Source organism: Dermacentor albipictus, chromosome 7 (genome assembly GCF_038994185.2).
Source record: "Dermacentor albipictus isolate Rhodes 1998 colony chromosome 7, USDA_Dalb.pri_finalv2, whole genome shotgun sequence".
In the NCBI taxonomy this organism is placed as follows: Eukaryota; Metazoa; Arthropoda; class Arachnida; order Ixodida; family Ixodidae; genus Dermacentor; species Dermacentor albipictus.
In genome coordinates, this window is record NC_091827.1 from 32,853,075 (window position 1) to 32,871,642 (window position 18,568).

General features: G+C 44.4%; 2 protein-coding genes and 1 long non-coding RNA gene across 3 annotated transcripts in view; 2 read left to right on the top strand and 1 right to left on the bottom strand.

The window, feature by feature from the left end:
* Positions 1-18,568, bottom strand: part of LOC139047810 (ninein homolog) — a 386,852-nt gene that overhangs the window by 301,685 nt on the left and 66,599 nt on the right. The window lies entirely within an intron of this gene.
* On the top strand, positions 2,603-3,769 carry LOC135913607 (uncharacterized). The gene is made up of 3 exons (XR_011507130.1): positions 2,603-2,845; positions 3,387-3,479; positions 3,705-3,769. It is a non-coding gene; the product is annotated as an uncharacterized lncRNA (long non-coding RNA).
* LOC139047394 (uncharacterized) lies at positions 3,948-5,190 on the top strand. Its single transcript, XM_070521221.1, has 2 exons — positions 3,948-3,995; positions 4,303-5,190. The coding sequence occupies exons 1-2, from the start codon at positions 3,948-3,950 to the stop codon at positions 5,176-5,178; spliced, it is 924 nt and encodes a 307-aa protein (XP_070377322.1). The 3' UTR covers positions 5,179-5,190.

Below are 18,568 nucleotides of genomic sequence, written 5' to 3' on the forward strand. Positions count from 1 at the left end.
TGTACACGACGGGATGGCTCATGTATGCATAAATTAGGATTACGGATATAAAACGACCCATAAAAGTGCAAAATTAACTTCGTAGGCGCGTGTCTTGGAAACGGACTCGAAAGTACCAATAATATAAACATAAAGCTGTGGTTCCTGTAGAAAGAAGCTTTAGGATTGCTTTGAAATTACTATCTAGTCGGAACATGCGAGGGCGTAATTAGGTTCGTTGTAAAAAAAAAAAAGTAAAGCCGGAAGGTAATGCGTCGGTAGGGAATGAGGGGAGGTGTTCTTAAAATTAGTTTATCCAAAATTTTGTTGCAGGGGGCAAACAAAGGCTTCATTGTTCATTCAGGAAAAGCGCTCCAAGGTAATAACATCGCCTTGTGGCCCCTTCAGGCCGCGCAACAAACAGATTATCTTGAGATAAAAATTCGATTTTGCGGGCGATTGAGGGCTGCTCCTAATTCGCGCAAACGTCGATGCTTTATTCCTATCACGTAAGCAAGTGAACCATAGTGCAGATGAATACCTACTGTTCTGTGGCAGACGCGATGGAGAGAGCCAGAACAACTGGAATTGGGTTTTTTTTTTTATTCCTGTCATCGGTGCCTCCAAACGAAGCGGCTCGAATTAACGGAATGGAACTTAGAGTTTAGTATTTCAAAGTATCGGGTTGAACAACTTGGTGACGAGTTGAATTGAAGATGCGACTGCATGAATCGCAAACTGTGAATCGGTATCGTCATTGCCTTTTTTGGGTTACTTACTCCGAGTTTGTACCCCCCTCCCTTCGGCGAGGAAAGAAGAAGTGGAAATTTATATATTATAAAGGGTGTTCTAGCCAACGTTAGCAAAGCTGTTAAGGAAAAGAAAAGAAATCTGTTAAGATATACAATGAAGAGACCTTATTGGTCTTCGGTCGTCAGTTCACACCGCAATCAGAGTAACCTTATGTGCAAGTTAAGTGGGTAATTAGAGAAGAATGATTAAACAACTTTTCGACTGTAGCATCTCCGCGTGTGCATCGCAGTATTGCAGGCTACGAAGAACCGGAACAGTTGGCGACAAGGACTGCAGGTATCGATGTTAGCTAACGGCATCTCCTTCGTATAGCTGTGGTCACAAATGGTCAGCTAGAGTAAGTAAACAGCTTACCTGTTACTATATCGTAATAGCACTCTGCCTATCTCGGTTTTAACTAGCAAATTTACCTATTCCTGATGCACCTACTCCCTGATTTTTCCTCTTACCAATTGCGAAAGTTAAATATGCCACTAATTTCGGAGAATGGCTTTTGTAAAGCCCTGATAGACATTGTAAGAATTTCACGTGTAAGCTAGAAACTCCCACAACAAATTTGTTCCTTTTAAATTCTCAACGCATCCAGCTTGCAGAACTACTATATTTCTTCCTAGCACACGGAAACACATTCGTAAACTCTGTATCCAAGTTGTCCTTCCAACTTACCCATTCTTTTTTTTTTGTAGAAAAGAACTTCGTGCTATAAATAAAAAGAATCAATTTCTACACTGGGTGTAATTTAACTTTGTCTTTTAAGGGAAGCACATTTCGTTGCACTCGGTAGTGCTGTCGTGTAATGAGAGCGTTTCTGCATTCCGCATGTGTTTGAATACAGAAATTGGAGATGGCTTCAAGGCAGAACATTGTCGAAAGCTATATCTTTAAAAAAAAATAATAATAATTTCGCCCGCAGTGTGAAGCTTCGATAGCGATGGCAATGTACTTGACAACTACACAAAATAAAATTCGTACTTTTATCGGTCGCATTAATTGCCGTAAATATTAACCCTCTAATAAGCTGCCAAGCACGGTGTGACGCGACAAACAGGCAAACTTGAGTATAGGGGACGTATTATGCGACGATCCACATCGAGGGTACTATTGTCTCGGCCATCAGGTGCGCGCAGACTGGCTAGTCGAGCAAAATCGAATGTGCTGATTGACTGGTCAAGCACTACGTCATCAGATTTAGCTTAACCAGCCAATCGGCGCGCACCTGACGGCGATACTACCGCCGAGGTACCAGTGTCGCCCAAAGTGATCGTCGCAGAGTGCGTCCACACATCCCATTCGACGAGCGCGAACACTCGTAACACGAATGGCTTGAATAAGAGACTGTAACAGTGAAAGGCGGGCTAGCCGGTGGTCGACATTCGAATGCATAGTGTAACCGCGCCAAAGACAACGGAGAAAGAAGGAAACGCACTGGACAAGAGCGGAACTTCAACTCAGATTTACTCCAGGAAAGCCACACATCTACGCGTGTATCATAATCACACTTGATAATCATCGGGCAACCATCACAAGAGAGCCGGCAGCGGCCGCGAGCGAAAGCTTCGTGCCGCCTCTCCCTGCACCGCGTCTCAGAAGTTTGAGATTACGCGACCTCCAACGCCACGTCCGCGGGAATACAGCGCCCATGAAGCAAGCCATCTCGGCTCGCAGTAAACCTTTGCACCCGCCGCAGATTACCTCTAAGATATTGGCCGCGAGATCGACCTATAGGTGGCAGCACCGCCGCCCCGTTAGTGTGGATGCGTCGCCCGCGCAGTGTGTGGAAGTGTACGGGCCGACTGGTTTCGTTTCGCGATTCTGTGCTCCGTGCCCGCAGAAAACGCTTCATTTACCATGGTGAGATTTTGTTCGGTTCCGCAATGCAGCACATATTGCACAGAGCCAGGGATAAGCTTTCACTACTATCCCGCTGACGCGGCACGTCGCCGAGAATGGCTCGCCAGGCTTCGGAGCGGCAAGGCGCCTTCCAAGTATGCGATGGTGTGCAGTAAGCATTTCGACGATGGTGCGTTCAAGCGTTCGCTGACGAAAAAGGATGGTGAGTAGTCAAATCTTATGTCACATTTGGGAATCCTAATCGGCAATCTGGGCATTAATGCTTGCTGCATGCGTAGTTGCTGCGTAGTTGCTGTGCGTGTGAAGATCGTTGCAGTCCGCGAAAGTTCGTGTCGGCGTGGCCTGGGATGCCAGTAATGAGTTGCCTGTGCTTTCATATACTTCCGCAAGTAAATTAACCATGTCTTCACGCATGCAATTTATTTTATATCCTTCATGCGCCGCCTGCGCAGTGAATGCAAGGCTCGCGCTCAGTTGCGAGTCCGTTTAAACGACCGTCACCGAGCGTGACTAGTTGTCACGTTTTCCGTTGTCTTTCCTCAGCCACGGGAACTGTTCTCAGTGTTCCGAAGTGTAAATACGAGCACCGAAACACGGCAAGTGTGTACGCATGATCTCGTACACATTAAACAGTGTCGTTTCGCGAGCCAACAGCTGATGGTCCATTAAGCGATGAACGAACATGCGCGAGCGAATTTATTGCTACTGCTCATATTCATATATTTTTTCTCTCTCTTTTATAGGGGGGCGGAAAAAATTGAAGCCCGATGCACTGCCAACATTGAACTTGCCGCAGCGCAGATTTGACAAGCAAAAGCTGCCTCGCAAGCCACCGGGTAAGTGATGCTGCTGACAGGCGTTCTTTCGATGCTTTTTATCCACACAAGCTGTTGCTTCATTTCTGCAGCGAACGAATTTTTCGTAATCCTATGCAGTTGCCCGACAGCTGATATGCACACTCGCGGTTGTTTTTCGGTGAAAGTACCCAAATGCACGTGGAACAATCGTATTCAATAATGCGCAACCCCCCAATACTGTTCTTCTTCTTTTTTTTGTAATAGCGAAGAGAGCCCCTGTTTCAAGGCAATCAAGGATGCCAGGAAGCATAGCCGACGATGTTGCAGGTGAGTTAGAAATTTCATTTATTCCTCATTATGTGCCCAAGAGGATTACAAAACTAATTTAAATGTTGAGCCGCAGTTTTTCCGGCATTATGTGCCTCGTAGTAGCCTTTGGATAACTTCTGCGAGCACAATGGTTTTGCGTTTTCAAAGTAATTCACTGCCTGGTGTATGGTGCAGGTCATGCCTCTGTTCATGAAGAAAATCCTGCTGAGGAGACTGCGTACGAAGGTATGCTTCTGCGAGATTACCAAATTGGCTACTATTTTTGCTAGCTAGCGTTCTGACTTGGCATGACAATAAAGTATACTTGGCACAACGAAGACACATTGAGTATAGTTCCACACATACGAGTCTACTGTATTAGTAACGTCAGATCTATTGTGCATTCTTTACAGTGCCACAAGATGATATCCTCGAACAGTTCGCCGAGATTGTGTGTGCACAAACTGGTGCACTACGGGATGCCTGTGTACAAGCGAGTCCTCTCCCAGTCATTGGCCGCCCCAAGCCTCTCCTTTCATGTGCGGTTGGGCAGACAGACGACACCATCAAAGTGCTCACAGGATTGCCATGTCTGCAGCTGTTGAGGAATATAATTGATGAGTTCGCTGCTTTGCGCAGAGTGTCCATTCCGAGAGGTTTTGCATTAAGTGACGAAGATACCGTGCTGATGGTTTTTGTGAAACTCTACCACAACATAAGCTTCAGCTTTTTATCTGTTCTTTTTTCTATACACAGAACAACTGCATCGAACATTTTGAAGAATGCCATATGCATTCTTGCAAATGTACTTGGAGAGGCGGTGTTTTTCCCTTGCAAAGAGTCAGTCCTGGAAAACTTGACAATTTATTTCAAGGAATACAAGGAAACTCGCATTGTATTAGACTGCACAGAGGTGGCCCTTGAAAGGCCAGGTGACTTGACATCGCGGCTGCTTACCTACAGCCAATACAAACGCCAGTACACAATCAAAGTATTGATTGGCGTTGCTCCAAGCGGCATGATAACATTAGTTGGGAAAGCGTTTGGAGGTCGCGCTTCAGACACGCACCTCACAGCCCACTCAAATGTACTCAACAAATGCGCGGCATATGTCGACCGTGTTATGGTTGACAAAGGTTTCCTGATAGAGAACCTTTGCGACGAGGCCAGGGTTAGTATGGACAGGCCCCCTTTCTTAAAGAAAAGGGAACAGCTTGAAGAACATGAAGCAAACAAAAATCAAGCGATTGCAAGAGCAAGAGTACATGTTGAAAGAGCCATTCAACGTGTCAAAGCCTTCAAAATTGTTCAACAGAGGTACCCCATTCAGCTCCTCCCTGTTTTTGACAAAGTCATCTTGTTGCTTGCTGGCATAGTGAACTTATCAAAGCCAATTTTGGGGGAAGACAAGTTTCTACCAAATATCTAAACAGTGCACAAATTTGAAATAAACGCGAAATAATACCAGGTGTTATATTGTTGCCATATCAATACGTATAGTGGTCACTATAGTGCAGAAAGCGCAAAGAGATAAACAAAGTGACAACATCAACAAATAATTTTGAGAATTGCCTTTCGTCCTGTTCGCATTATTTATTGCAGAATGCTTTCAGGAATAAATGTTCGAAATGTTGCTACATGCGTATTGTGTGTTTCTTCTGTACAATGTGCACAGGTGCCCCGACGAAGACTAACTGCTCCTGAGTCTCGAGTTGTCGGCTGAACTGGACAGCACTGCAGTTGTTTTTGTAAATATACCTTGTAAATAGGCTAGTGCTTAATCTATCATTCGTTTAACAATATTCATGCCATATCCTTTGCAACACTGAATAATTTGAAACAAAGGAAAACGCAAAGCCAAAATTCTGATTAGAGTGGGCCATCGGCCATGCCCTGCTGCAAGAGTGTAGACTGTTACGATCGCTGAAGCTAAGTGGCACAGAGCTCGACCAGAACTTCGGACGAAGACCTCTTCCAGTTCAGGTGTCAGCCTTGGGCGAAACAGTGACGGTGTCTGCAGCAGGGACAGTCCCCTTCCCCCAACCTCGAGCGACATTTTTAAAAATGGAAAGTGTGTCTTTCAGCGCAACCCCAGCAGTTGTAACATTTTAAATAATTATCTCACCGCAGTGGTGAATTTCTAACGATGGATGAGTTGGCTATAACATAAACAAAGAAACGAGAAAACATGAGTTTGCAGCCAGTTTGACATCTTGTTTAATGCACTTTGTTCTGAACAGCAGAAAATGAGCAGGTATTCATTGTTCTAAAGTTCAACATATACTAAGATGCCCTAAGCGCAGTAAAAAGGTATTCGCTATAAATTAGCCTCACAGAAGTACAGCATTGTTCAAAGTATTCCTTGTCGAATGCTACGTGTAGTAACTTCCAGACATCTGCACTCTCATATACAAAGAAGTCGCATGAGTGGATTCCCAGCACACCCATTTGCACCTGAATTTGAGTTAAGTATGCTGGCTTGGGGTTTTCCTTACTGAAAGCATTAGAAATTTTTTGAGGGCACTTTATCTCAAGCATACTTGTCTTTCCTGAGCAGCATTCGCATGCGAAATTCACAATCCCATCAGGGGAACAACCGATCAGAGGAAAATCTTTATACACTATAAATCCAGTCTGCTTCACAGTGACGGTGTGCCCATCGGCATTCATTATTGCTGTATATCTTTCTCTTGCTTCGCTTTCTCTTTCGCTACCAGCCTTCATGGCCTTTGTCTGAAATGTTGAGCTTTTCAAAAGTGTCTTGAATAGACCTGACAGGTTGTGGGGCCGTGGCTCTGACTTGAGCTTATTTGCTTTTGTTTTGAACATGTGACAGATTGTACTGGTGACAACACCCTTGCGATAGCTGTGCCAATCATCACTAGTAGATTGGGACACCGTGAGCCTCTCTATTTCACTAATTGTGTTTTCATTAAATGCTTGTTGCACCTCTTCCACGAAGGAACTGAAATCTGGCTTCTGCGACTTTCTTATGAGCTCGAGCATTGTGCAGGGCTTGGCTGCTTTGTGCGTTGCAGTGTTGTTGGCAAGCTTGTCGAGAGTGGAGAGTCCTGCGGATGTAGAAAGGCATTTGTTTTATCATGACAAGTTGAAGAATCAAACACCATACGTATGAATTTCTGTCAATACACATGCCCCTGAAAACAAGCGTTCTGTCACTATAGAACAATAGTTTAGCCTCGTAGGTGTATGAAAGCCAGGTATTCAAAAATGAATGAATGAAGTTCGCACCTCGTCTTGGCTTTTTTGTGACGTGCATTTCGGCTGAGCAAGCATATGGCAAGCCACGCATGAGCCTTTTCAATACCCCTTCCTGTGGCCGAGAAACTGCAGGCTCCTGAAACTAGATACAAACCTCCATTAAATTCCCATAATTACAATGGTTAACGTATTCGCTTAAAATTTCGATGACCTAAGTAGATTTTCTACTCCTTCCTACACATATGAGCACAGAGTGCCTCCACAAGCTGGCATAACCAGCTTACATGGTAGAAAATTTTGCTTCAGCTGTTGTTTCTCCTCTTCCATCAGAGATGGGACGCCATAGACGTTGCACTTAGAGAATAGACTTTATGTACACGCTATTTACATTGACAGCTATTTACAGTGGGTCATCATATTTACGACCATCTGCGTCGCCCCGTCCTCGCACCTTAATTACAACCATCGCGCACGGCGTGCCACAAAGGGCAACCCTGCCGAAGTGCACCCAACGATTCACCATGCCGTCTTGTGCATGGTTCGTCTCCTCCGGCGGGCCCGTAAAGCTAAGTGCACAGATGGATTTGTCTCGGGTGCCAGCCTGCCTTTCAAGAGACCGCGCATCGGGTCACCGATCCCTCTGGCTTTAAGTTGCCCCTTTGTACCCGGGCATGGCCATTGACGCCCTAACGACGCTTTGCCCGTGGTCCGTCCCAGGCAGCTGGGCACTTCCGTCCGCGTTTCCGGGGCAAAAGGCCCCCAACGTCGCACCCTTTCCTACGTTTCAAGACCGCACGCGCGACAGGTTAAGATGTCCCGAGGTGTCGGCGCGGGCTATGTGCCGCCAAAGAGCGCCTCCCGCCTCATTACCGAAGCGCCCGGCTGGTTTTACTCTCGGCGAAGCCCGAAAACGGCGACCTCCCACTATTCTGGGGCGAAATTACCTCTCAGCTTCCATGCCGTTTGGCAACATCCTTTACAACCTAACTGTAACAGTGTACAAAATAAATACAGCAAACGTGTTGGGCATGCCAGGGCAAAGCATCAAATATAAATAAATTTGATTGACGGAAGTACTCAAGAGCTTAAATCAAATGGCAATTCATTAGCAAGGTTACTTGGTTGCGAGCAAACGTATGCCATTTTCTTGAACATTTTTGTAAGAAAGCTAAATATTCTCTAAAAATAGAGAATTATTTTTGAATAAATTGAAAAAAATGTAGTAGTCATTCTGGATGTTGCTGTGTACATGTACATGAGCAAGACAAGCTAAAACCTCTCTTGCAAGCTTGTAGTTATCCAATATTTATCTACATTCCATTGTAATAATGTATGAGAAGCTGCATCGCATAATTACAAAGTTTCTTATAGCAAACTCAATGGAAGCAAGGCTTAGAACAAGTAATAGAATAAGCCAACACACGTCTTTCATGGTATCATGCGTCCTCTGCTTACACCGACCTGCACCATGAAGTCATGTTACAATACTCCTTAGGTCAATGTGCAATTGTGTTTCGTCTCAGGCAATTTAAAAATCAAGAGTATATTTGTATGCCAGAGCACTGTGAAAGCAAATTAATGTTTTTTCCTTAACACTTGCGTTGCCACATGGCATAGCGTTTCAAGGGAATTAAATGTAAGCATGTAGTCCAGTTTCGTGCCCGTCTTTCCTGAATCACCATTATTAATGAGCTGTAGCTTTAAAAAATCCGGCAATCACTTTAGAGATAACACAATATTTAGGCAGCCAAACCAATATGCATACCTTGGGGCAGCATGGTAGTTCAGTTATGGGGGTAGGTCCATATTTCTGTTTGACAGTATACTTGGCGTTTTGTCCCCATGACTGGGGTAAGTCAGTTGATGATAGAAGGGTTAATTGCCGTACTTTGTTAATATGTAAAAGCACAGCAATACAATGCTTGCACTTGTGAGAGGTGCTGAAAGAAAAACAAAATGTGCAAATTATTCCAAGATGCATCGTTTATACTCACTAGGTGCATTGATTTTACATACTGCTGAAACACTTGATTGTCAGATATAGTAAATAAATGATGCTACCACATGTGATTGGTCCGTAACTGATCTTATAAAAGCTCTGGAAACAAGAGCCACTATATTAAGCTAGTCAAAAAATAGCCATCTTACTAATTAAATGTCATCTTAATGACTATATTGAGGGGATTTACCATAAGCACCACTGCAAATTCAAGTGCCTGCATGCGAAAGTAATTAAAGGGATCTAATGATTATGATACAACATAAATTAAACGTTGCATGCTTTATTTGAGCTTCGTGTACCGGTTGCAACTGGTTATAAAGCGACTCGAAAGCATTTCACAGTGGTAGTAACACTCTGAAACTAACTCGTGATTTCGTAGGTCTGGCTAAAAACAAAAATTTACGTAAGTACTCTAAACGTAAGTACTCTAAATTTATCGCATAACGTAAACACATCGCAAATCCGCGAGTCAGCTTAGTATGATGTCAACAAATCGCGATACGCGCCGCGACCTTCTACATCCGAACAACTTGAGGCAATACTTTACCCTGCAGGGCATGTGCAGTTCAATTCTGCTATTTTCGTCTCGGCGGTCAACTTCAGGTCGACTCGGTGTGGGTCCTTACTAAGCGCGGACGACTGCAGCACAAATGCGATAACGTGCACAGGACCGTCAGAGCAGCAGGTGGAAGCGACGGCACTACACTCAATGATGTGGCCCGCCGCAACAACTTCGTCGCCTTCGACGAGACACCTGACACCATCCCCAACATGGTTCAAAATTGTGCTTAGAGGCAAGGGTACTGTAAAACGGAAAAAGACCGCATGTTAACCTCACAACACGTTGAAAGGAGACGAGCGCACATGGTGTGGTCGCGTTAAGCAAATGCTTTTCGCATCAGTACACTAAAAACATACAGCGATTTACTTTACGAATTCCCGTTACAAAAATGAAAGAATAACAGGTTGAGAGGTTACTCACCATCCAACAAACCGTCCTCGTCAACATCCATCGTGATTTCGCGAACTAGGAACGCTGCACACTGCGGCTGGAGCGGCGACGGGCCACCGGCATCCACACTTCGGAGCTTCGTCACCTCGCCGCTAGGAGCCGACTCTGTTCGATCTCGAGGCCAATAAGATATACGACGCGTGAACCGCGTATGGACCCCACCGGGCGGACAGCCATGCGCAGCCACAGCCGGGTTAGAGGAGAAGACGTGCACTTCCTTGCCCCAGACTGCGCTTGATCACGTGACCTCAATACTGGGCGCGCGCGGGAAGACTCCGCGCATCAAGCCGTCATCTCTGTGGGATCAGCCTCGCACGCTTTCCCTCGCTTCCAAAACATTGTAGGTATTGCATGTACTTGATTGTTATTACTGTTCTTGTATGTACTTGATTGTATGCCCCCCACACTCAATCCCCATGTAGGGGCCTTGTAAGGCATTTTACAAATAAAATACGGCGAGCAGGGAGCAACAGCGTCTCATAGCACTCGGACTTACACGGGACATCACGGCGACGGCGGAAATTCGCCTAGAGTGCCCATCTAATGGCTGTCGCAATAATGACTTCTGGCGGCAAGTCAACGATCGGAGTGTGAACAGGGAAAACAACCTGAATTTTCTGAAGTGACATCAGAATCACACTGTGATTTGACCGAAAAATCAGTCTTGGCCCACCTAAGTGGCCCACTGATAAGATATCCAGTATGTCTTTAGAAGTTCTTTCGATAAATGAAGCTGTATTTATTTCCCTTGGGACGAAATCGGGGGAAGGAATTCAACTCAGCCAAGGTCCCTAGGAGAATTTACTAGGACAGTTTAGTGGCTGTTTGCGTGCCCCCCCCCCCCCCCCCCAAAACCACCGAAAATGTCGCTAGGACTCCTAGAAGGCAAAGTTGTCTGGCTCACTAGATACTCGTTAAGTTGAGCGACTTTCTTGCGAAGTTGGCTGCCCTGCTAGGGACAAACGATACGCTTAAGAGAAAAACCGTCTACGGATTTCCCGACAGACTGCCTGATTTTTCTTCTAGCGACTAAACAGCGTACGCACAACCATGGCGGTATAAATGTTTCTACGTAAAACAAGTCAAAACACTCGTAATCGCAGAAATTATGCGCAACGACTGTATACAAGGGTTGCGGAAGGAGTAAACAATCGAATTGAAAGCGCATCAGGACGAGACCGTCGGATGTGCAAGCGTCTTGAAGTCGAGTTTAGAAGAGTCGCGCAGGCGTGGTTGATGACAAATGTAAAGCTGGCAGTGCTCGCCCGGCGCTATGCAAATTTGTTTAGATGCCCGACATAGCGTTTCTCTTACGCGTCTCTTACGCAAACGCAATCGTCCTCCCTATTCATATTCCTTTCATTTTGTTTTTCCCGTTCGTTGCGCAAACATTTTTTGCAAAGACGGTTTGTCAAACAGCGTCAAAGGGGGACTCCTTTTTTGAGTTTTCACGAACAAAGGCTTGTATGCATGCGCTTGGCTTACAAATCGCGATGTTTTTTTACAAATATTGTTAAATATCTCAAACCTTATGGAGCCGAAAGCGCTAGTCTTTGCGATGCAATTTGTTTCGACGGCTGCCAGAGCTTTTTTTTTTCACGTATCTCTTGTGCAAACGTAAGCGTCCTGGCCTTTTTTTGCCTCTCATTTTGTTTTCACGTTCATTCCACAAACTCTTCTGGAAAAGACAGATTGTCGAATAGCATCAAAGGGAGACCCTTTTCGAGTTTTCACGATTAATGGCTCGGGTGGTTGCGCTTGGCATACAAATCTCAATCAATACTTTTACAATTATTGGGAAATGTTTCAAAATCTTGGAAAACTGGAACACCAAGTTCACTACGCGATGAGTTAGTGATAAAAAATAAACGATATCACAATTCAGTGGGCTACACCTATTCAGCCATTTAAAGAGTGTCAAGTTGGTCTGTTACGTTAACGCTCCAATATATACCAGCGAATTGTTAGTAGGAATAGCGCGAAATCCTCCCTCGCATTGCATTTTCACATAAGCTGCAACCTTATGCATCACATTTGCCCTCTTGAAATACTCTAACAGATGTGGTTTACGCAACTGTATTGTATTTTGCGCAGAGTTACAAATTCGTAAAAACTGCACTTTAATTTTTACCCTTTCTTACCATATTTCGGTAACAGGTTTTCCGACTTAAAGAAAAAAAATTCGCTTCCTACTGCTTGTAGAATTCAGCATTCTAACTTAAACGTAAGAAATTTATTCAAATTCGTTCAGTGACTAAGTATTGAGTACATTTATGTACTTCACGTGTGTTTGGAGAAAAGAATGGGGCAGAACCGAGTTCGTGATGAACGTCCACATTAATAAGATAAGCATCGAAGCACCTCAGCGACACGCCGCATCGCCACCTCCCGCTGCGCCACCTGATCGGTTATGTTCTATGCTGAAAGTGCCTGCACATGATCTCGGAGTCTACACTTGATACCCAAACCACAAATACACGTTTGAAGCAAGGCATGCTTGCGATAGAGGATCCCATGTTGAAGGCTTAGCGCCCTTTAAAATGCCACGTGGTGACCAATCTAAACACCCTCGGAGAAGCATGCAAGCCTAATTCGCTGTTAGAATAGGAGACGTCGGCATTGGGTCCCTTTCAAGCGGTAAATTTTCATCGAGCGGGTCTGAAAAAAGAGCCTACATACACTGCACCCATAAACCATGGTATAATCGTAAAGCTTGCCGATTGAATTGAACTGATGCCCCGACAGGGAAAGTAAAAGTGAAAGAAAATTGGAAGATTAACGAAGAGGGTGCTCTCTCAATTCTACCACGTTCATAACTCCCCCCTTCCTACTCCATCTTCTTAGCACCAACTCGTAAAACACATCCAGTGTGCGTATTTCACGGACACCACTGAGCACACAAGCGCAGCCACTAAAGTGCCAATGATGCCATTCTCTTTCATTTTTCTGATTTTTCTATCTTTATCTTTTTTCCTGCACCGCCATAATACGATTGCCAGAGGAGATTTACGGGACAATATGGGGCGGTAATGGTTGGGCGTAAATCTCGCTTTATTCACTGAGTAACGCGCCACTTCGCGGGCGCTATATATTTGGGAATTTGATGTATCCGCGAAGCACTGCGTTATCCGCATAGTTCTTTTAACTTGCAAAAAAGAATATTTAAAAAGTTTAAAAATGGTAAAGTGAGACGCAAGGATCCCGGAGTGCTGAGCAATAGGAGGGAGCAGTACATATATATATATATATATATATATATATATATATATATATATATATATATATATATATATATATATATATATATGTATATGTATATATATATATATATATATATATATATATATATATATATATATATATATATATATATATATATATATATATATATATATATATATATATATATATATACGGGAGACTCTTCACGCTACACTTCAGCGAGAGTTACATGAAATAATATGCGGTGTCCTTCTTGGCGTCCCTACAGGCGACTCATTTGTGTTTTACTCCGGTGTTTTTCCTGGTCATAGTCAATGTTATGTTCAGTGATTACGGTTAATTTCTAAACACCACATTGAACGATTACAAAGAAGGCGCCAAATAAAACAACAGACGAAGTAAGGAGACACGAGACAACCACGTAGGCGTCTACGTGGTTGTCCCGTCTCGCCTCCCTTCGTACGTTGTTTTATTTGGCGCCTTCTTTGTAATCATGCATAACCAACTCACCCACCAGCACGTGCTCAGTGACATTGAACGACCAGAGTCGCTTCTCTATAGGCACGGAGACATTTCACCTGATTTCTTTTACTATTCCTAAAGGCATTAGACCTTAAGGCATTGCATTAGAACACATTAAATAATTATATTAATTATGCACAATGTCTCCTTTGCTGTGCGGCAATATCAGCTAAGATGGCGCTCGTACTTCAGCCAAAACATTACTATGTTGATATTATGCCACGATGCAACAATATCATGTCGCTTGTGGCTGGGTGTGGCATTGGGAAAGCCCATATTTTCCTTCCTCATTGAGATAGGTGACACAACTTCGCGCGATACTTTCGGGCGTGCGAAATCTATCCAGCAGCTTCTCTTTATCTGGTTCCGTCACGACGACGAGCGAAATTTTATTCTATGCCACGTTGGACAACCTTGACTGAAGGTAACAATTAGTGACAAAAATACTCGGCAGGTGGCGACATGGGTAAGAAGGTCACAAAGGCACGTGTGTATTACCGCAGTTCCGAGGGAGAGAAACCTCAGCTTTAAAAAAGATTCCTTCTCGCCGCGAAGTATGCCGAATTGCCCAGCTGAGAGTGGTCTTCTCTCGGCCATCACCCAAGCTTCTGGATGCTTGTGCAATCTCAGAAAAAGCTACCCGCCCAGCGTCAACTAAACGCATTGCATACGGGAAACCTTCGCTGTTTACTGGGCATTGAAGCTCAGTGCTCGCATAGTCCCTGAAATTGACAAGTGTACTTTATTAATCCTTTTTTTTCCCGGGGAATGCATTACACCCGCTAACAGCTTGAGGTTGTCGCTCAGCGCAAGACGTGCCTACAGGATTTGGAACTTACTCGAACGTTGATTCTATCTGTCGTGCATGTTCTCGCCGAACATTATGCAATCACGTTCTGTGCCCGACGCGAACAGTGTTGTACTCTCTGGAACCCACGCGCGCACCAGCGATTACGCTGGAACTTTCGACGAGTCATGCATAATTAAAAGCTGGCGCGCTTGGTCCGCGGTTCATATTTCGACGATCCACTCGAACCTTGTATTACCTGTTTGGCTGGACATAGGTTCGACCAGTAAATAGTTTGGCGAATTCTGTTGTGCCACTGTGGTGCTTCACCACCACAACAACGTTACAATATGTGTCCACTAACAGTTAGCAAGGCATAAATAGATGATCGCCTGGGATAAACGCCAGTTCGAAGCAGAGCCAGTCCTGTCGCACATGTTCCTTTCGTCTCCGTCTTAGGCGCGTTTTATGAAAACTGCTATGAAAATGTGGAATACCTCTCCTTGGCTTTTTCTCAACGTTCATTTTTTTCTTTGCGGCTTTTGAAGCGAGGCAGGTGTGTTGAACTGCAAAGTAGTGAAGAACGTGTCAGCAGAAAATTGATGAAATCGGCGACAGGGACTGACCTGGAATTACATTTCCCTTGCGTCACTTTGTTTAAGCTTTTAGTCACTAGCGTTACGTTTGCATAACATTTGCTTTACCATTTATGCAAACATCAATAAAATCGTGGATAAACAAAGAATACCAGATAAGCGTGGAATTCGATCAGTCTTCATTTATTTACCTATTAAGCCATTCTTAAAATGTTTTCTTCATCCAGAAGTCACAACGAGTCCGTTTAATTAAGTGGATCACGAAGCGATGACAACAACGCGTCCGGAGAAGGATCGAGATGGACGAGTCAGTCTTGTCGACGGCTCCATATGGTGAAGGAAAATATCGTGTCCTCTCTTCCGTGTTAATCGTTTTTTTTTAAATTTTGTTTCTTTTTTGTCGCTTCGGTTCTGTAAACCGCCCCGAAACACAGCGACGCCCTGTCATGGTACAAAGAGGGACATAAATCTTTCCGCTGAGTCGCCCTTAAGTACAACATTTCCATTATTGGACACATCAAGTGACCTCGTCCTCTTTCACAGCCATGCCCTAAACTAGCGAAAATGAAAACAGCACAATACAAAAAAGCGATAGAACAAGTCAGGATGAAATAGCGTAGATAGGGAGAAGCTCATTAGATGTTGAAAAATTCGAGAGAAGGCTTTTTCGGGCTATCGCTCTAGTACCCTGACCTCCTTATGCCAGCGTTAGCCTCCTTTCATTCTTTTACGGATAGAACCTTTGCTGGGATGAAGTACGGCACGTCGAAAAAGCAGAGGACGGATATCGAAGCCACATTCGAACTTTGTTCGGACTAAGACCGAAACGTTGAAAGGTAGACAACGGCGACTGACGTCAGGTACGAACTTAGTACATACAAATGCGAAAACCCTGAAGAGCAGGTAGTGGAGATCAAAGCGCACAATCGAAATCGGTTCTGACGAATTTCGAAACGCCGAAGAACGGGAATTGGAGTATCGAAAGCGCATTCGAACTTCCTTTGTGTGTATTCCGAAATGGTGAGCAATGTAAAGTAAAGATACTGCAACCATGTTCGAACTGCTCTTCGAGCTAAGGCAGAAGCGCTCAAGAGCAGAAAGCGACGATAAAAGCCGGACTCTGGACGCCGCTCGGTGGCTTATCCGTCATCGGGTTAATGATAGAAAGATCAGTGAAATGAGACTGTTTCTTTATCTCATTAACATAAGCACAGAAAGACAGTGGAAAATCCCATCGCACGGCCTAGACTCTGTGGAAAGAAAATAAGAGGGCGTGATGGATACTGGAAGAGAACACGAGGTGTCACGCAGTGATGACAAGAAGGAAGACAATTTATCACGCGTAGGAACGTTGCTTTCGTAGTTCAATTGGGAAGAAAAGCGCCGCTTCTAGCTTTATTGTCTCCTATGGATTTCATTTTCAGTTTCTAGGTATTGGTATGCGAAGAGTTCTCTTGTTTTGTTTTGTTCTTGTTGTTTATGAGACCAGGTGTCGTACTGTGCGTTTGCTTTAGAACCACGAGAACTGTCATTGTTTCTGCAATGTGACTTACTTTTCTCTGCAAAGCTACAAAGCTATGAGGTTATAAGAAATGAACGGATGTACAAAAGGAGAGGGCAAGTGGTATTCAAGGGAAGAGAATTGTTACGTTCGGTTTGTTTTGCACTGTTGACACAACTCTGCAGCCACGATAAGAACCCCACCCGGGCTGTCAGTCACGCCAATCCTCCACCACCATAACGGTACTGTATGTTACGCGGCGAAATACACGTGGAACGCTTAAATCCTCTTGGACAAACCCCCGAACCAACGCCTACGAAATTTGTCGCTTCCAAAAGATAAAGCTGAATTGTACGCACAGAGAGAAGCAGAAATTTGGGGGGGAATATAGGACATCACAGTTTTAGGCCTCGCAGATATGTCAGTTCTCTAAGCTATACATCCACCGGCGCACCCTAGGCGGACAAATGTGATACGAATTTACAGCCTACACCTGGAATCGTTACAATGTTCGTGAATGTTTTGTAGAGGACCTGCTCACAAATTAGTGGTACATCTTGAAGCAATTATCACGTCGATTTCGCCCGCCCTAGATGTCTCAATAGGTGCTGAGGCAAGTGAAATTGTGAAGCTTGGACGTCCGAAAACTGCACAGTGGTTTTTGAGGGCCGGCTGTAGTGTATAATAATCGAATAAATTCCGGCCCCCCTGGGGATTTCTTTTAACGGACACCCATCGCATGGTACGCGAGCCTCTCTGCATGCGACCTCAGCCACTGGGGTCGAACCCTACGACCTCACGCTCAGTTGTGCAAAGCATCGCCGTGACTCACCAAGGAGGCTGTTGTTGAGTTACATAGTTGTAAACTTATCATAAGAAGCCAACAAACACTGACACCAAGGACAACATAGGGGAAATTACTTGTGCTTAATAAGTGAAATGAAAGAAACGATAAAGTAATGGAAATTAAAGTGGATGAAAAAAACAACTTGCCGCAGGCGGGAACCGAACCCAAAACCTTCGCATTTCGCGTGCGATGCTCTACCAATTGAGCTACCGCGGCGTCGTTTTCCCATCCACTTGGGTATTTATGTGTACTAGTAGAACCCTGGGTGTGTGGAATGGAAAATGACGCCGCGGTAGCTCAATTGGTAGAGCATCGCACGCGAAATGCGAAGGTTGTGGGTTCGGTTCCAGCCTGCGGCAAGTTGTTTTTTTCATCCACTTTAATTTCCATTACTTTATCGTTTCTTTATTTCATTTATTAAGCACAAGTAATTTCCCCTATGTTGTCCTTGGTGTCAGTGTTTGTTGGCTTCTTATGACATGAATAGTTGTAAACTTGTTGCTTCCGTTTCCTTAGGTTCTCGAAATATTCAACGATTTTTTTTCTCAGAATTTTGACTGCCTCAATAAAAAAAATATACTCAATTCGAATTGTATATTTTAAATATATTCTCTTATTTTAAATGCAACAAACCTAAGCGAATTCGGTGCAGTGGATGCTTAACAAAATCATTTTTCCGTTTCCGTGTGTCAGGACAGGAGCTCCTAAGGTATAAGGCTTCCAGCTTGGAGACGCTGTACCTGGAAGCTGCTGGTACAGACAGGCGAGCTGCAACTAATCGTCCGTATGCAATGCACAACACGCCCACTCTGAAATTGGCTTTGATGAGCCAAAGCCAATGATCGGGGCGAGTACTTAATCAGGCGTATCCTTGTGTCGGCCCAGGGACTTAAGGACGAGCAGGTTTCCGGAGCACAACGCTAAGTAATGCATTTCCTTCAAACAAAGGCTTTCACGCAGGGCCTTATACGCCGGTTAAGGAACCCGTAAATTACCAAGCTTAACACGGCACTCCTGTCACAGGCGAGAGCTGAGCTTCGTAATGACGCGAAGAGTCCAGTTTAACGGCAGCAGCTGTGCTGTTAGGCAGAATAGGTTGGTAATTATA

Bases quoted from the DNA above. Each gene is read 5' to 3' on its own strand.
- LOC139047394 (XM_070521221.1), top strand. From the start codon at position 3,948: ATGCCTCTGTTCATGAAGAAAATCCTGCTGAGGAGACTGCGTACGAAG. The intron at 3,996-4,302 runs GTATGCTTCTGC...GCGGTTGGGCAG, and splicing joins TGAGGAGACTGCGTACGAAG to ACAGACGACACCATCAAAGT.